The sequence below is a fragment of the Peromyscus californicus genome, unplaced genomic scaffold (assembly GCF_007827085.1).
Source record: "Peromyscus californicus insignis strain IS unplaced genomic scaffold, ASM782708v3 Scaffold_11__1_contigs__length_118956290, whole genome shotgun sequence".
Lineage (NCBI taxonomy): Eukaryota > Metazoa > Chordata > Mammalia > Rodentia > Cricetidae > Peromyscus > Peromyscus californicus.
Window position 1 is genome coordinate 112,988,144 of NW_026294402.1, and position 18,748 is coordinate 113,006,891.

Consider the following 18,748-nt stretch of genomic DNA (forward strand, 5'->3'; position numbering starts at 1 on the left):
ACTTTGCTTTCTTCTTCCCAGAGTTTTCTCTGTGCCCTGAAGTCCCACTTATACCTCCTGCCTAGCTAATGGCTGTTCTGTTTTTTTTTTTTTTTTTTTTTCTCATTAAACTTGTTTTAATGGGTCTCAAAATTCTGTGACAGATTTTTGGTCAAGTTGTTTCCATTAAAAAGTACTGATTTTGAAAACTAATAACTTAAAACTGCCACACACAAAAAAAATGGTCCACAAAACATTCTCCTTTCCTTCTGAAGGTTTTACGATGCATTGTTATCATTAACCAGTCTTTTACTATTAAACTTAAATGGCCAATTGAGACAAACAGTTCTGAGACCGTTCTTCCACCACTGATTAAGACTGGGGTGGCAGGTGTTAGAGAGAATATTCATTTAGCCTTCTGAGCTTTCTGGGCAGACTTGGTGACTTTGCCAGCTCCAGCAGCCTTCTTGTCCACAGCTTTGATGACACCCACAGCAACTGTCTGCCTCATGTCACGAACAGCAAAACGACCCAATGGAGGATAATCAGAGAAGCTCTCAACACACATGGGCTTGCCAGGAACCATATCAACGATGGCTGCATCACCGGATTTCAAGAATTTAGGGCCATCTTCCAGCTTCTTACCAGAATGACGATCAATCTTTTCTTTAAGCTCAGCAAACTTGCATGCTATGTGAGCAGTGTGACAATCCAGTACAGGAGCATAGCCAGCACTGATTTGGCCTGGATGGTTCAGGATAATCACCTGAGCGGTGAAGCCAGCAGCTTCCATGGGTGGGTCATTTTTGCTGTCACCAGCAACGTTGCCACGTCTAACGTCTTTGACGGACACGTTCTTTACATTGAAGCCCACATTGTCCCCAGGAAGAGCTTCACTCAAAGCTTCATGGTGCATTTCAACAGACTTTGCTTCTGTTGTCACATTGACTGGAGCAAAGGTAACCACCATTCCAGGTTTTAAAACACCAGTCTCCACTCGGCCCACAGGGACGGTTCCAACACCACCAATTTTGTAGACATCCTGGAGGGGCAGTCGCAGAGGCTTGTCAGTTGGACGAGTTGGTGGCAGGATGCCATCCAACGCTTCCAGCAGTGTGGTCTCACTGGCACTGCCATCTTTGCGGGTGACTTTCCATCCCTTGAACCAAGGCATATTAGCACTTGGCTCCAGCATGTTGTCACCATTCCAACCAGAAATTGGCACAAATGCTACTGTGTCGGGGTTGTAGCCAATTTTCTTAATGTAGGTGCTGACTTCCTTAACAATTTCCTCGTATCTCTTCTGGCTGTAGGGTGGCTCGGTGGAATCCATTTTGTTGACACCAACAATTAGCTGTTTCACACCCAGAGTGTAAGCCAGAAGGGCACGCTCACGGGTCTGCCCGTTCTTGGAGATGCCAGCTTCAAATTCACCAACACCAGCAGCAACAATCAGGACAGCACAGTCAGCCTGAGATGTGCCTGTAATCATGTTTTTGATAAAGTCTCTGTGTCCTGGGGCATCAATGATAGTCACATAGTATTTGCTGGTCTCAAATTTCCACAGGGAGATGTCAATAGTGATACCACGCTCACGCTCATCTTTCAGTTTGTCCAAGACCCAGGCATACTTGAAGGAGCCTTTTCCCATCTCGGCAGCCTCCTTTTCGAACTTTTTGATGGTTCGCTTGTTGATCCCACCACATTTGTAGATCAGGTGGCCGGTTGTGGTGGACTTGCCTGAATCTACGTGTCCAATGACGACGATGTTGATGTGAGTCTTTTCCTTTCCCATTTTGGCTTTGAATTAGCGGTGGTTTTCACAACACCTGCGTTCTGACGGCAAACCTGTTGCGAAAAAGCTGTTCTGTTTTTTATTACACCAATCACAGCAATTCATTTCCATACAGTGTACAAATACCCCACAATAGTAAGGAAAATAATGAATAGACAGTTTCTAGGATGCCTGGCCCCTGCCTTCCCTGAAGGATGGCTCATACCCTTTTCCTTGATCATTGACTACTGGAGGATCTTAAGATCCCTTCCTCTTCACCACATGATCTCATCCTGTCTCATGACACTACGCACCACCTGTATGCACATGAGTTTTATGATTGAGTGTCTAGCCTACCCAACCCCAAGTCTCCACACTCACAAACCCAACTGTGTGTCTCACATCTCCACCAGGATAGAGATCAAACCAGCATCTCAAGTGGGGCGCTCCCAAGCCTGAACCCCCGATTATCCTGTCACCCCTTCTCCCTCCATGGTGGCTTCCATGTCAGTCAGTATCTCTCTCCTTTCCACACCGAACGTGAAATTCTGTAGCTTTACCTTTGGTTCTACACTGGACCTTAGCCAAAAGGCCAAGGAGCAACACTCTCAGTTCTAGAATATGTACTAGGTATTCAGGGACATCTGAGCAGGATTCACTAGACACTAGAATTAAACCTGGACTTTCGACCATTAGAAGCAATACAATTCTTTCATGTTGCAAGTCATTTAGATGTGGATTTTCTTGTAAGAGCTTGACCTATAAGCTTGTTGTAAGGTTTAAATAGGATAGCTCTCAGCAATGGTGATACTCTGAGTAACCGATATTATTAATATGGTGCAATGATTTTTCAGTTATGTGACTTAAAGATGGCTATAATTAAATGTGTATGTTGGGAGGGTGTAAGTGTGGGTGCTCATGGAGGCCAGAGCAAGCATGGATCTCTTGGAGTCGGAGCTACAGGCATTTGTGAGCTGACTAATGTGTGTTCTGGGATTTGAACTCTGGTCCTTTATAGAATAGTAGCCACTCCTAACTGCTGGCCCCTCTCTCTAGCCCCCTTTGTGTGACTTTTTAAAAATTCTATCCCCCCACTTTGATGCGTTTCTATTCTTAACCTCAATGTCCAACTCCTTTCCTAAAGGAGAAGGCCGATGTCATTGCCTAGCCTTCCTCAGCCGGCAGGCAGGCTGCGGACACTTCTCACAGCACTGCGTCAGGGGACTGCTGCCATAATTCCTCCCAGCTCCATCCCCCAGTGTTGGTGTCAGACATCTCTATCGAGCTTACACACAAACGTTTTCGGCAAAGACCCCCAGTGCCTTCCCCGTGAAGACTGTGGCAGTACGACTCAAGCTTTGCAGAAGGGCCTGAGTTGGAATGTGTGATGAAGAGGTTATTATGTGTCCGAACTTTTCACACAAATTCTGGAAGCCTAGAAGACAAAGAATAACAAACAGAGGCAGGCAGGCTAATGCAGAGCACATGGGATTGCCGGCCCCTCAGCATTTCAACAGCCTTTCCCTCTGGACTCGGGATGACTGTGGCTGGCTTCTTCAGCTAAAAATAAAGGCAGTGCCATTGTGGAGTCTGTAAATATGAATGCTTTCATTTCTACAAGGCCGGTAGACTAAACTTTACAAGAGCCCACTGTATTCTGCCACAGGTATTTGCCATTTAATTCTGACTGCAGCTCACTTTTAAAGACAAAACAAGAACAAAAGGCCACGGTGCTGAAAGACCACATTGAAGAGGCAAACACAGCCAGCGTGAGGCGGAGCCTGGGCCAGGTGCTGATCAGTCACATCCTGCCAGCCACAGTTCTTCAGACTGGGGGGTATCAGATGGGCAGCAGCGGGGAGAGGTCGCACAGCACACAGCAACAGCTGTATTGAGCTTTAGTTTATGTGTGTAATAAACTGCACATAGTCCGGGGCTAGGGAGGTAGCTCCGTGGGGTAAAGGCACTGGCTGCACAATACTGGCAACCTGAGTTGGATCCCTGGACTCTGCAAGGCAGAAGGAGAGAGCTGACCCCACAGAGGTCTCCTCTGACCTCCTCACATGTGGCCTAGCCTCCTGCTTTCTCCCGCCTTCCCACCATGTTAACGATCTATTGGGACGTTACTCACGACTCCGGTTTTTCAGCGCATGGGCCATGAACCTTTTTGTGAGATTGGAAGGACACTTCAGAGCCAAACTGTAGCATCCAATGAGTTACTTTAGTAGTTGTTGAGTCTAGGGGTTCCCCCATACTTTGGATAGAAGCCTTTTGTTAGAAAATGTTTTGCTAAGATTTTCTCTGGGTCTGGTTTATATTTTCATTTCTGTCTAAAGAGTAAAACCTCTGATTCTGGTCAAGTCCTATTTGTACCCCACATTTCATAAATTCTGTTGCACACTTTAAAAATCTTAGTTACATTCTGGAGTTTTCTTTGGTGTGGTGGTTAATATTGTCAATGTGGCAGGCTCTAGAGTCATCTGGGGGACAATCTTCCAGCCCTGTCTTTGAGGGAGTTTCCCGATTGGGGTGTGAAGACCCGTCCTAAATATGGGTAGCTGCTGTGGGATGTTCTGTATGGCAAATGTGTTGCTAATTAGTCAATAAATAGAACACTGATTGGTCATTGGCTAGGCAGGAAGTGTAGGCGGGGCAAGGAGGAGAATAAAGCTGGGAAGTGGAAGGCTGAGTCAGAGAGACACTGCCAGCCGCCACGATGACAAACAGCATGTGAAGATGCTAGTAAGCCACGAGCCATGTGGCAAGGTATAGATTTATAGAAATGGATTAATTTAAACTGTAAGAACAGTTAGCAAGAAGCCTGCCACGGCCATACAGTTTGTAACCAATATAAGTCTCTGTGTTTACTAGGTCAGGTTTGAGCGGCTGTGGGACTGGCAGGTGATAGAGATTTGTCCTGACTGTGGGCCAGGCAGGAAAACTTTAGCAACAAATGGCGTCCAACGTGGTGCAAGAGTTTCCACCTAAAACCTGAGAAAAAAGATTTTAAAACAGAGCTGAAAACAGTTCCTAATTGTCTCTCTCAAATGAGCGGCAGCTGCCAGTTTGAGCTACTGGTGCGCGCTCGACCTGCAGTATGGCGGGAATGAGGCCTCTGCAAGTGGCACATTAAGCTGCATAGTGGATTTAGACTTTGCAGGTACAAAACAAAAAAAAAGAGGTTTCTGGACTACACGCTGCTTGGCTAAAAGCATAGACCCACGATAGCTCCCAGAGCTGGTGGAAAAGGTAACACCGACATGTTGGGAAGCTGAGGTGGGCGGAGCCAGCAGCCACAGCTGCTGCAGTTTAAGGCAATAGATTCACAATAAGACAGTTTCAGATGTAATAGTTTACAATGTGTGTAAAAGATACATAGACTTGAAAGAGACAAAAAAGATGATATATAGAGTTATAGAAACAAATACATAGTTTTAAAAAATAAAGTCTTTAAAGAGACAGTAAAGGTAGTATAAAAAAATAAGCCACGTAAAAATGGATATTACACAGAGAATCTGGATTGTGTTGTCTTTGGGACTTTTAACTGCAGAAAAACATTTGATTGTAAAAGCTGTTGAGTTATGTCAAAATGTATACTTTAAAGGTACCTTGACTTCAAAATTTGGATATAAGGATATGTTGCTTTGGAAAAGAGACTCTACTTTTGTTTCCACAGAAAGCCAGAGGCTTTGGATTTGTTCCAGATTAAGATACTTCAGGTTTGACCAGCCAAGACCCCCTGAAAGGTCTCCGATGACACCATGGCCCAGATGATCCAACATCCAGAATGGTTTCAAGGCAACTGGCTCAGACGATACAGCCTCATGGACTATTCCATAATCCTAAAATTTTCTTTGTGTCCCCATAAGATACAGCGTCCCCCTCCAGCAGGAAGTAGTAAGAGAAGCTACACCCAAATTCCCAAATTATATGTAATTTTACTTTGTTAAGGTTAAAACCTTCCTTTTTGAAAAAAAAAAAAAAAAGGGAGGGGAAGTGCTGTGGGATGTTCTGTATGGCAAATGTGTTGCTAATTAGTCAATAAATAAAACACTGATTGGCCATTGGCTAGGCAGGAAGTGTAGGCGGGACAAGGAGGAGAATAAGGCTGGGAAGTGGAAGGCTGAGTCAGAGAGACACTGCCAGCCGCCATGATGACAAACAGCATGTGAAGATGCTAGTAAGCCACGAGCCATGTGGCAAGGTATAGATTAATGGAAATGGATTAATTTAAGCTGTAAGAACAGTTAGCAAGAAGCCTGCCACGGCCATACAGTTTGTAACCAATATAAGTCTCTGTGTTTACTTGGTCAGGTCTGAGCGGCTGTGGGACTGGCAGGTGAGAGAGATTCATTCTGACTGTAGGCCAGGCAGGAAAACTTTAGCAACAGGTAGCACTACTCCATGGGTCCCTGATGGGGTAAGGAGGAAGCAGAGTGCAAATATTCATCTGGTTCCTGACCAGGGGTGGGGGGTTAATGTGACCAGTTGCTACAAGTTCTGCCTTCATGCCTTCCCTGCCTTGATACTCTCAGACTGTGAGCTAAATAAACCCTTTCATGCTTAAACTGCTTCTGTCAGGGGTTTCGTCATAGCAATGAGAAGAGTATTGAACACTCCTATCTCAATACTGTCACACAGATTTACTCCTTTGACAGGTCATTCTACTGCTTAGCCCATATGTTGATTTTTCTCCAGTTATCAATTGTTTAATCTTTAAGCTAAGGACCATTCTTCATGTTGGAGTGTGGGAATCTCGTGTCTTTCTGAGAATACTAACTAGTCAGATCTGCTCAGTCCGTTAGCCCTGTTTCCTCAGAAGTAGGCTTTGTATCAGGTAAGATCTCTCTTGCATGGGAGTTGCATTTCCATGACTTGTATTTCCTGGTGTTCCTTAGGTGAGGAACCGTCTTGGTGCACAGGACCTGGTCCGAGCGGCAGCGGACAGAGTGTTGATCTGAGAGTGTCAGATCCTCTAGCAACTCAGCTCTTCTTCTACTAGCCACTCAGGGCCACTTTGGCCCAGTTCCTGGTACCTACCTACAGGCTCTCTCTCCTGATACTTCCCATATCTTCTGCTCCCAAACAAGAGTCCTTCATGTGTGTGTTTCAGTCCAGGGGTCCCTTAAAAACTAGATTCTATCATATGCCAGGGCATCTTAAGGATTTTTTTATCTCTAAGGAAACCGTTTCCATTTTCCAACATGACTATGGCTCAAAACTTCATCTTATCTCATTTATCCTGAGACTTGTGGGGGGAGGCAAGGCTGTAGCTGATGCTCATTCCTACAACACGAAGAAGCTGGAGACAAGGATAGCAATACAGAGCTTTTGAAAGTCCAAGTGTGCAAAATATACACTCCATGGGCTGGTGTGAAATTTGCAATTTATACCCCCCTGTGTGTGTGTGTGTGTGTGTCTGTGTGTCTGGTACCAAACCTAGGGCCCTGAACACACTAAGCAAGCACTCTACCACTGAGCTACATCCCTGCCCTGGTTTGCAGCTTTGATGCTCGCCTCTTTTAACTGGTTCAAGGAGATGATCACAGCCATGCGCTGGAGCCCAGTGACTTGTCATGGCATGGGAGGAGCTGATACTTACAGACACAGACAGAAAAATAAAGTGAATTGGGCTGTCTAGGTACTTTCCAGAAAATGTTTTCAATTCTAAATTAACTCCAAGTTAAGCATACTTGAAAAATAAAAATAATCTCAAAATGTCACAATCAGGAAAGTCATTTAGATAAGATAATAGTCAGAGGGGGAGTGGCATGGGCCTTGTGTGTCAGGCCTGTGTGGGCCGTTTTTCAGGAAGCTCTTGGCAACGTGAGGCCAAATTGCTCAGCAGCTTGGACAAGTAGTCACAGTGTCAGTTGTTCACGCTTTAAATAGTTTTCTGTGTGTGTGTGTGTGTGTGTGTGTGTGTGTGTGTGTGTGTGTGTGTGTGTATGGGTGCACATCTATGGGGTTTGCACATATGTGCACTTAGAGACCAGAGGTATTAACATCAGTTGTTTTCCTTTGTCATTCTCCACCTTAGTTTTTGAGATAGGGTCTCACTGAACCTCAAGTGTACCAGTTGACCTAGACTGTCCAGCAGGCCCCACAGATCCTCCCATTTCTGCCTCCCCAACACAGGGGTTATAGGCATGTACCGCCACACCAGCTTTTTGTAGGTGATGGAGATCTGAACTCAATCTTCATGCTTTCCCCGCAAGCACTACCCACTGAGCCATCTCTCCAGTCCTATAAATGTCCTTCATTATAAACCTTCTGTTATCGTTAGCGTCACCTGTCAAGTTGACTCACCCGGGAAGAGAGCCTCAGTGGAGGGATTGCCAACTCGATGTAGGAGGGTCCAGACCACTGTAGGCAAGGCCCTCTCTGGGTAGATGGGCCTGGGCGGCACAACAAAGGCACAAGCCAGCCAATAAACAGCTTTTCTCTGTGGTCTCTGCTTAGTTCCTGCCTCCTTGACTTCCTCAGCTGGTGGACTGTAACCTGTGACCCCCAAACACCCTTTCCTCCCCATGTTGTTTTTTGGTCATGGTGTTACCATAGCAACAAAAACCAGACCAGAACCCCTCCGTCTGACCTCAGCTGTTCTTCCGTGTGACTCTGGTTTGGATGGCTGTTCTGTTTAGCCCCCCTCGTAACTGAGGGGCCGTTAGTGTTATCTTCCTGCAAAGGCATAAGTAAGGTGTAGTGAGAAGCCCCGGGCCTGGCAGTCAATGATAAATCAGGACTTGGCTTCAGGCCTCAAGTCTCTCAGGCAATATCTGCATCGATCCTTCGGCCACAGAGCCATTCCCACTACAGGGGAATTAGGACTGTCCCCTCAGCTCCCGTGAAGCCCGACTCAGACAGCTGGAAAAGTGTAAGTCTGTCATGAGGCGCTAACCATTAGTCCACGTGCTCATCACCAAGGCAGAGAGACCCAGACTTGTCAGTTGCTGTCCGCACACCACTCTGTGGCATGCTTTACATGGCTTATTTAATTTAGTCCTGATGGCTACCTAATGAACGTGATGCCCTGTTTACAAATTGAGAGACTGAGTCCTCTAGAGCCTGTATTCTCAGGGTTACATGCTGATGCTATCAACTGAGTGTGTGTGTTTCCTTAACACACACACACACACACACACACACACACACACACATTATTGAAGCCTTAACTTCCTGTGTGGCTGGATCTGGGGTAAGAAAGTGGCTGAACACAGAGTCACCATCTTCTGCATCCACCCCTCTTCTCGAAGACACTAGAAAATCTTTGTTGCTGTTTTGTTTATATACGTACTTTTGAATGTGGCAAAGTTCTTCTGAAGGTGTTGTAGATTAGTGTTATGTATCAGTTAAGACATGTTTTAGACACCACATGATCAGATGCAAAATGATGAATGTTTGGCAATTAAAAATACATCTATTTTTTCAAAAAAAAAAAAAAAAAAAGAAAGTGGCTGAAGTCATGGAGGTGGGGCCCTGACCTGGTAGGGTTAGTGCCTTTGTGAGAAGACATGCCAGAGTGCACTCATGGGCCTCTCCTTTCTCATCTTTTTCCTTATGATGCTGGGGATTGAACTCAGGGTCTTACACATGTTAGATATGCATGGTCACTAAGCAACCTCCTCAGTCTCCCCTCCTCCTCTCCTTTGTCCAATGCAAATCCAAGGAAGAGGTCCCTTGAGGACACACCAGGAGGTAGCACACAACCATCTGCAGCCCTTGCAGGTACCAGTCCTGTGGACACTTAAATCTCAGGCTTGAAGCTTCTAGACAGGTGAAAATCTGTCCTTCTGCTGTCTCAGCTGGGCGCTGTGTGGTGTTTTGTTATGGCAGCCTGAGCTGGCAAGTGTGCCTGACCCGTCACTGGGATCATTCTTACTCAACATCCTAAACTGTCTTGGAAGTTACATATTCTCCAGGTTTCAAAGTGATTACATCCCAGTGAACCCACTGAAAGTTGAGAACTCCGGTAGTGGAAAGGGCATTTGACACGTTTGGTATTCTGGACATTACGGCTCCTCCTCGCCCACCGTAGACACCCAGAACACATAAATTAGTTTGCAGTCGGGCAGAACTGTCCAACATGAGCCTCTTTTACGACAAGGTGCTGAATTTCTTGCATGAGGTAGTGAATGCTCTCTTGCAAGTGGAAAAGCCTACCATTTGTTAGGGAACACTTTCACACTATCATAAAGTAAAAAAGACATCGTTTTATGTCTCTGTATTTTGACAAGTGATAGGTGGTTTTATTATTTAAATGAAAGCGAGGAATGCTTTTTAAACCTATCACTTAAGAAGGTGTGTGAATCTATTCTACTATCAATGTTTGTCACTAAAAGCAGTTTCACTAAATGTGGATCTCTGAGCGTGGAAACAGATTGGAAAAGTTACACCCAATGGTAACAGTTGGACTTTGGCTTTTGAATACCTCAGTGGGAAAGTATTCACTTCAGTCTCTGCCTGCTATTCAAGTTGAAGATTTGGCGACAGGGTTTACCTTCCTCTTGAACTTACCAGGCTTCAAAAACGGTGGAAGTATCATTTGTCTTGTGTATTAAAAAAAAAAAGGTCAGGAGATGTTTGAAGACTCGGCTTCCAGAAGTGTGTTTAGCCACCTGCCAGTCACTTAGGGTAGGTGTTGCCCCATGAGTGATCTAGATGACTTTTCTCTTTTTCTCCCCTTCTTTTGGAAACACCACAAGGAGCCATCTGGATACTGAGCATTTTCCTTCTTCCACATGGTGTTGGCTGGCCTCTTCCTCGGCTCTGCTGGCAAAGTTAGCCCCTCCATAGAGGCCAGGACTGTTGGGCAGGGCTGGCCAAGAGACTGGTAATGGTGGCTGCTCCTAGCTCTACCTGCTCCCGCTGTCCAGTGAAGGCCAAGTTTTCTTCTCAGTTGGAGAGCAGGTGGCTTTGTGTGAACCGATTCCAATGCTTCTCTCCCTTCTTCATCTTACTCCACTCTTCCTCCTTCTCATTCATCTTGGGTTCGAGATGGAATTTTACCGTGTAGCCCTGACTGGCCTGGAATTCCTTATGTAGGGCAGGATGGCCTCAAACTTACAATGATCCTCCTGCCTCAGCAACTGGGATTTGAAGGTGTGCATTACCATATCAGGTTTGGTTTTCTCTTTATGACAGGCTTTCATTCAAGACTGGTGACTTGAGCTTTATGGAGACACCATTTTCTACATCCATGGTAAGCTATCTGCAGACAATTCAAACAATGCAAAGGATGGATAGACAGATGGATGGATAGATGGATGGATGGATAGATAGATAGATAGATAGATAGATAGATAGATAGATAGATAGATGATAGGCAGCCTCAACTATAATCATTGTCTCTTACTTTTCTATCACTGTAATAAAATACTATGACCAAGGCAATTTTTAGAAAGACAGGGTTTAGTTGGTCCCAGAGGGATAATGGTCCATGATGGTGGAGCAGAGGCAGAAGCAGGAAGCTGAGGGCTCACATCTTGAACCAAATCAAAAATCAGAGCAAAGCTGAAATGCTGCTCAGAGGCTGCCCCAGTGACATGTCCTCCATCAAGGCCACACCTCCTAAACCTACCCAAAACAGTGCCACCAACAGAATCTCAAATGTCTGCAACTATGGGGGACATCCCATTCAAACCATCACACATTGCCAACACAGTAAATTCTGGCTTTCTCTTTATGAGCTGTGTGCTTATAGATGCAGTTTGCACATATAAGATCTGATTGAGTGTGTCGTTTGAGGAACTTGAGTTTTACTCGTGTATGCTACAGTTATCTGCTTGTAGGAATATCAGGTTGTGTGCTATCCATGGATAACATGCTTATCGAAGGTGCCGATCCCAACAGCAAGTGGCTGCGCTATGTACTACAGTGTGTGTCTAAACAGTCTAATTGTTGAGTTCTTTGGCTAACCACATAGAATACTTGTCTGGGCCCCACGAGCAGGGTGAACCTACCTGGCGAGCCTGCTTTTGTGGGTGGACTAGAAATGTTAGAGATTCTTTGGGGGAGGTCTGGAGTGTTTATGAAGATAGTCTGATTCAGCTTCATGTTCCAGAGTCCCACATGTACGCTGACTCCTCTTTATGGATTTGAAATAGGAGCTGGGAGATGGAGGCAGGAGAGCCCCTGAGACTCATTGGCCAGGCAGCCTAGCCCACACAGACAGTTCCAATTCTCTGGCACACACACACACAAACACACACACACACACACACACACACACACACACACTACACAGACACACACAACAGGATTTGAGATAAAGTAAACTTCCTCATAAGCAATGGGGTTAACACATGATTAAATTATTCAATGACTGAAAATTAGTGAATTTTTCTTTTTGGCGTTTTAGCCAGATAAATACCCAGATGTCTAGAGCTGGGTTTTTTTCCCCCACAAAACATTTCAAATTGTTAAATTAAATATAAAACTGAGCAAGGGATGGCTTGGCTGGTAAGAAAGTAAATACTCAGAAGCCAAAAATAATGAAACATTCTAACACAGAGGAGAAATGGGTGATGAAGTCAACCTCGGCCTTGGGTGTATCTGGACCTAAGTGGGCCTCACACGTGCCAGGGAGAAGAGGCAAAGCCAGGGATACAAGCCTGGGGGATCGCCAGACCGGTGGCCCCAGGTCAAGCCCAACTCCTTCACAGGTGAACTGGGATAGCCTGCTCCATTGAAAGAGACATCCAACGTTGTTCTAGTTTGTTTTCTGTGCTGTGATAAACACCATGACTAAGTCTTTCCTGGTGGGGTTGTGACTCTTGGAGGATATAAATGAATACAATGGGAAGGCAGCCTTCAGGAGCACAAAAACAGCCTACTTGATGTTGCATCTGTTTATTTATTGCCTGTATCTGTCTGCCTGTCTGTCATCCATCACCTCTTATCTATTGTCTGTCTACCTAGCTATGATCACCTAGTACTTACCTATCTGTGTATTTATTGTCTATCACCAGTCACCTAGCGAAGCCAGACATTAGGTCACAGCAAAGGCAGATCAGCAGTTCCCAGGTGACTGCCAGAAAGAGGCGCAATTTGTCTATGAAAAAAATATGTTCTGAACAAAGACAAAAATCCCAAGGAACATGACCTTGCAGCCCAAGCTTACAGCACACACAAGGCAATGAGCCACGGAGAGACAGCATGCAGAGGCTGCAGCTGGAGGAGCACACTTACAACCTTCACACCCTGAATAATCAAAGCTGGAACGTCTAAAGACCTGAAGGAAGCAGAGTGTGACTAGGAGCTGGGCATGGGGACAACTGTGAAATCGCAGCCTGGAGGCGGCAGGAGGAGTGAGCATTTAAGGCCACCCCGGGCTATATAGCAAGACCCTGTCCAATGAAAAGTACTATTAAAGGGAAAGAGATTAGCCAGATTGACAGTTTCTAAGACCACAGGGATGTAACTCAGATGAATATGTGCTTAGCATGTTTAAAGGCCCTGGGTTAATCCCAGCACAGAAGCAGAAGGACTACACACAGTTCTTTAGTTAAAAATACAGCCAAGTGCCAGCCAGGAGCTCCTACCGTCACCCCCTACCCCCAACAGGCGCGTGTGCACGACCTTCCCTCTCAGATCATATACTTCTTTTTAAACCCACTGGGTTTACTTTGTGCTGCCACATAGGGACATTCGCTAGAGCTTGAGCATCCCATGTGGGGTCACAACTCTGAAGAAAATGGACTCCCTTCCCCAGTGGCCATCAATTGCCAATAGCTCTTCAGCGAGGGGTGGGAGCTGTGAGCCCTCCCCCATCTGTGCTCAGAGTTTATCTGACTTGATCTTGCCCAGGTCTTGTGCATGGAGTCACAGCCACGGTGAGGTCCCGTGAGCTGCTGCTCTTTCGGTCCAGCAAACACCATTTTGCAGCAGCCCTCCACTCCTTCTGGCTCTCACAGTCTTCCTGCCCTTCTTTCCGCAATGATCCCTGAGCCTAGGGGAGAAAGGAAGTGTGAAATGGATGCTCCATATAGGGCTGAACAGTGTTTCTTGTTCTTTGCACCTTGACCTGGGAGTCTCATCACCATCTATTGCAAAAAGATGCTTCTGTGATGAGAGCTGAGAGTTGCACTAATCTGTGGGTGCAAAGGAAGAGGGACATTGGATTGTCATCTCTTTAGAAAATTGGACAAGAGGTGCAGTTTCTAAAAAGACACAGTGCCAGGAAGCAAATCTGCCTCCTGTGTGGCCAGGTTTGAAAAAGAATGCTTACCCCTGTGTGCATTTGTTGTCATTGACGACTTGATTGAAGACAGAGCCACCAAGGAGACAAATCTTCAGACATGTCTACTTCCGTGGAGGTTTGACTGAGGTGGAAGATCCATGCCCAGTGTGGGCAGCAGCAACCCATAGGCTGGGATCTCAGACTGAACTTAAAAGGGGGGGAAAGAGGAAAGCCAGCTGAGAGGTATTATATCCCTTTTCTCTGCATCCTGGTCTGCCCAGCTGGGAGGGGTCCCAGCTGTGAGCTCCTGCAGCCCTTGGCTGAGCCCTGCCCTCCCCACCACGGTGGGCTGTGCTCTGACAAACTGAGCTGCAAGTAAGTTTCTTCCTGTAAGTTTCTTCTTGTTGGATACTTTTTCACAGCAATGAGAAGATTCATGGACGCGCCAGCCCTCTATTCAGCCATTCTAGAGACAGGAAAGCTTATTCTGGCAGCGAGGAAATGGAGCTCACTGCTGGCTACAGATGTCAGACAACATGAATAACTAATAACCATTGCCTTTTTATAATTTTTAAACTACCTCAAACAGCTCATCAATATGTTTCAAAGGCTTGTCAGTTTATTGGTGTCCTTGTTGCATTGACTTACCAGGCTGCCACAGCTGGTCAGACCTGGTTACTAAGCCCATGTGTTGTTTTGGGTTTTTTTTTTTTGTTGTTTGTTTTTTTCCAGAGTCTAAGGTTTTCCTGCCATAATGTCACATGGTCAGGACCACAATGAAGAACTGGGGATCTCTTTCCTGGGGGCATGTCTTCCTAACCCCAATTGCTTAACAACTTGACTCTTGGACCTTACCCCTTAGTGGCCCCAACCCAGCTCACTGCTTGTGCTATGTATCTTTTTTGTTTTTAAGTGATTCTCTGGAACTGGCGTTACAGATGGCTATGAGCCACTGTGTGGGTCTTGGAAGTAAATCTGGGTCCTCTGCAAGAGCAGCAAATGTTCCTAATGGCTGAGCCAATCTCTCTAGCCCCAAATCTGTCTTTTTTTTATGCTATCCCTGGATTCAGATGTATGGTCATGTTTAGGAGCCCCTGTTTTATGAAATGAAAGGGAACAGTTTTAACCAGTATCATTTTTAGGTTTAGTTTGTAAAGACTGTAATCCGTGTGTTTTAGACAATGGATTCTAACCTCTTTTAAAGATTCATTTACTTTTATTTTATGTGTATGATTGTTTGCCTGCATATATGTATGTACACAGCATACATTCAGTGCCTGTGGAGACCAGAAGAGGGTGTTGGATCTCTGGGACTGCAGTTGTTTGTGAGCCAAATGTGGGTGTGGAGAATTGAACCCAGGTCCCCTGCAAGAGTAGGAAGCGCTTCTAACCTCTGAGCCATTTTCCTTCAGCTCCCAGTTCCTAACCTTTAAAAGGCTACCTGACCTCTTAAGAATTTGTTAAAAATCTATGGGTCTTTCCTTAAGGAGTACACACATCACACTCACACTCACACTCACACACACACACACACACACACACACACACACTTTTATATAGAACTTAAGGTACTATACTAGTTAGCATTAACTGTCAACTTGATACAGACTGAAATCACCTGGGGGGAAAAAAAACTCAGTTGAGTAATGTCTTCATCAGATTTGTCTGTGGGCATGACTGTGGGGATGGTTGTTAATTAATGTGTAAGGGCTCAGACTGTGCGTGGTACCATTTCCTGAACAGGTGACCTATGTCATATATAAAGCTAGCTAAGCACGGGTAGAGCAAGCCAGCGAGGAAGCCAGTAACAAGTTAGTTCTCAGTGATTTCTCCCTCAACTATTGGCTTGGCTTCATGTCCTGCCTTTTGATGGACTAACCTGTAAGCTGGGATAGACCCTCTCCTGCCCTGAGTTGCTTTTGGTCGTGGTGTTTATCACAGCAACGGTAGCCCTGACTGAGACAACACTTACACATCAGAGCTACACAAATGACCTAAAGACAGTGGCTTAGGACAACGAAGCTTATTGTCAACAATTCTGCCGGTCGTGGGTCTACGGGGCGCAAGGCATCCCTGGGCTGTGTTCCAGGGAGAAGACACTTCACTGTCTTCAGTTTTTTGAAGCTGGCCTGAATTTGGCTCATAGATCCCTCCCTCCATCTCCAAAGACAGCAGTGTAGCCTCTCTGTGACCCTGTTTCTGATGACAGCTAGGGGAGGCTCTTAACCTGTAGAGATCCATGTGTTTAGACTACCGGTGACTAGATAATTCCAAAACATGCTTCCCCCCCCCCCGCCCCCGCACCTTACACACACACACACACACACACACACACACACACACACACACACACACTGGTTGTTTTAAGGACAAACCTGATTAGAAAGAAAAAGACCAAGCAAAGCATGTGTTTAGTATGAATGACACTTTGGCAGAGGAGGAGGAAGAGAGGGAGTCAGGGGTCGGGGGTGGGGAGTCGGGGGTGAGGTGTGTGTGTGTGGGGGGGGTGAGAGTGGGTGCGGGAGGAATGTGGTCAGATTTTACCTGAGCAAAGAGTCAGTTCAGTAGTAACATTAAAATTGGCCTAGTCAACTTCATAGAGTCAGAGATAAAAAGTTTGCCAGCGGCTGAGCTGCGGTGCGGTGGGTGCTTGTTGAACGTCTATATAATTTGATTTGCAAGATTTGGCTTTATTTCGTGTCTGGACTGGAAGGACGCGCTGCTTGCTTCCATGTGACTAATTCTCTAACACCAGCTGATTCAAGATCTTGAGTGTTTGCTTCCGAAAAAGAGCTTCCAGATGGGCAGGACCAGAATATTCACCCATCCTTCGCTCGGGTGGCTTTGGAGCTTCGTGTGAGGCTCACAGGGTAACACAAAGGGAGAGAGACTCAGCCAGCTGGGCCCCCACAGAGCCAGGGGCATTGGAGAGGATGGAGTTCACTGGGGTCCAGCACCGGGTCCAGTACCGGATCCAGCCGGTGTTCCTGGCGCCACGTCCAGCAGGGGGCGCTGCGGGCCTGTCCCGCCCGGGCCTCCCGGGCCGCCCACCCCGCGGGCGCGCCTCTTCGCAGTTCAGCGCCGCCCGGGCCCGGGACCCGCTGCTTCCGAGCGCGCAGACCTCGCCACGGGGATCAAGAGGACGCTGCGCGCTGGCGGCCGCCCCTGGCCTCGCTCCGGATCGCACTGCAGCGCATCGCCTCGTCCCGGGCTCCGACTCGGAGCGCACAGCTCGCGCCCCGGGCAGCGGCGTGTCCCGGGAGCCCCGACTGTGGGGCAGGGCGCAGGGCGGCGGCCGGCTGGGGATGGGCGGCCGGGCTGCGGCGTGGACGGGCGCCGGGGGGCTCCGAGCGCTGCTGCTGGCGCTGGTGGCCGCGGGGGTCCCGGCCGGCGCCTACAACCTCGACGCGCAGCGCCCGGTGCGTTTCCAGGGCCCGGCGGGCTCCTTCTTCGGCTACGCGGTGCTGGAGCACTTCCACGACAACACGCGCTGGTGAGTGTCTCCGCGGCTCCTCGACCCCGGCGGCCACCCCGCGGTCCCCCAAGTCGGCCGCTGCCTTTCCGGCCTCTTCCACGCCGCCTCCCGTGGGGCCGATTTAAATGTCTGGCGGCCACGCTGACATCCTGGCCTGCTCCGGGAGGCCAGGGGAGTCGCTGGGGTCCCTGCCCTCCCGAGGCTATCAAGCGCAGCTTCGCTCTTGTCACAGTAAAGTTACTTGTGCTGTATGCCCTCGAGGGGCCGCCGAGCTGGCCAACTGCCCTGGGTCCCCAAAGAGCCCCCAGGAGGCCAGGCTGCTCTTGGGGACCACTTCACATCCCTCCTAGGGCAGCTGCATGCAGGAAACATGGGGACGTGGTGGGAGTGGGTCCTGGGGACATGGGGACCTTCAAGAGAGGTACCCACGGGGCCCCCCACAAAGTTCTGAGAGAATCTGGGGTGCAGGGAAGGAAGGCAAGGACTCCCCCCGCCCCCCAAGGAACAGACTGTGTGGCTGGTGGGCAGTCTGAAGCTCATCTCCCACGTGCCACACCAATCTAGAGACAGGGCTTAAGAGGATGAAGTTTTGTTTGGATCAAGGGGTCCATTTGCTGACAGACGAGATGGGTGGGCCTGCAGAAAAGAATAAAAGTCCCTCCTTCATTAAGCATTATTAGCGAAGTCAACTGACCCCACAGCTGGAGGGCTTAGCGAAGATGGGTACCCTCCTAGCCCACTTCCTTGGAATGAAGCAGTCGCACCACGCCCACCTTTTCATGGCAGTTAGAGTTGGGTTGTCATTAGCTTCCCAACCTCGTTTTAGGTATGTTACTGTGGGCCCAGGTGACAGCTAATTCAAGCTGATGGTATTATCCAGAGTGAGTGAGCATCCTTAGAGGGAGCAGGCTGGGAGACGGAGATTAGTAGTATGTGTGCTCTAGGCGTGTGATATACCGGCAGTCTGCTCAGAACCGGACAGGGGCTGAGGGAAACGAGGGTTCCTGGACGGGATCCTCCAGAACCCTGCGGAAAGGAAACTTTGTGACCGGCCTTATTAGCAATTGTGAAGTTAGGAGAGCAGCCTCCAGGAGACCCGGTTTTCAAAGTCCTGGTGTGTCCTTCTCATCTCCATCCCTTCCTGGCATTGATTCCAGTCACAGAACTACCAGCCTCCACTGCTTCCTGCATTTGCCAAACCCTTCCTTTTCAAACAGCGGGCAGAACGTTTTCCTATGTTCGACAGGCTCCAGGTTCGCTGTGGGCTTGGGTTTGGTACAGATTATGAGTGGATAGAAACAGTTTGTAGAATACACCCAGATCCCCACACAGTGTGGCC

At 47.5% G+C, this 18,748-nt stretch overlaps 2 protein-coding genes across 3 annotated transcripts in view; one reads left to right on the forward strand and one right to left on the reverse strand.

Annotated features, from left to right (window-relative positions):
• Positions 1 to 235: 235 nt before the first annotated feature.
• LOC128101059 (elongation factor 1-alpha 1-like) lies at positions 236 to 1,846 on the reverse strand. Its single transcript, XM_052723793.1, has one exon. It carries the CDS (start codon positions 1,772 to 1,774, stop codon positions 386 to 388), a length of 1,389 nt encoding a protein of 462 aa, XP_052579753.1. The 5' UTR covers positions 1,775 to 1,846; the 3' UTR covers positions 236 to 385.
• A 15,116-nt stretch (positions 1,847 to 16,962) lies between these two features.
• Positions 16,963 to 18,748, forward strand: part of Itga9 (integrin subunit alpha 9) — a 314,925-nt gene continuing 313,139 nt past the window's right edge. The window contains exon 1 of one of the 2 annotated variants that reach the window (XM_052723820.1): positions 16,963 to 17,427. In XM_052723820.1, coding sequence (XP_052579780.1) covers positions 17,240 to 17,427 — 188 coding nt within the window. In that variant the 5' untranslated portion in view covers positions 16,963 to 17,239. The remainder of the gene's footprint in view (positions 17,428 to 18,748) is intronic. The other variant, XM_052723809.1, reaches the window with a different exon arrangement.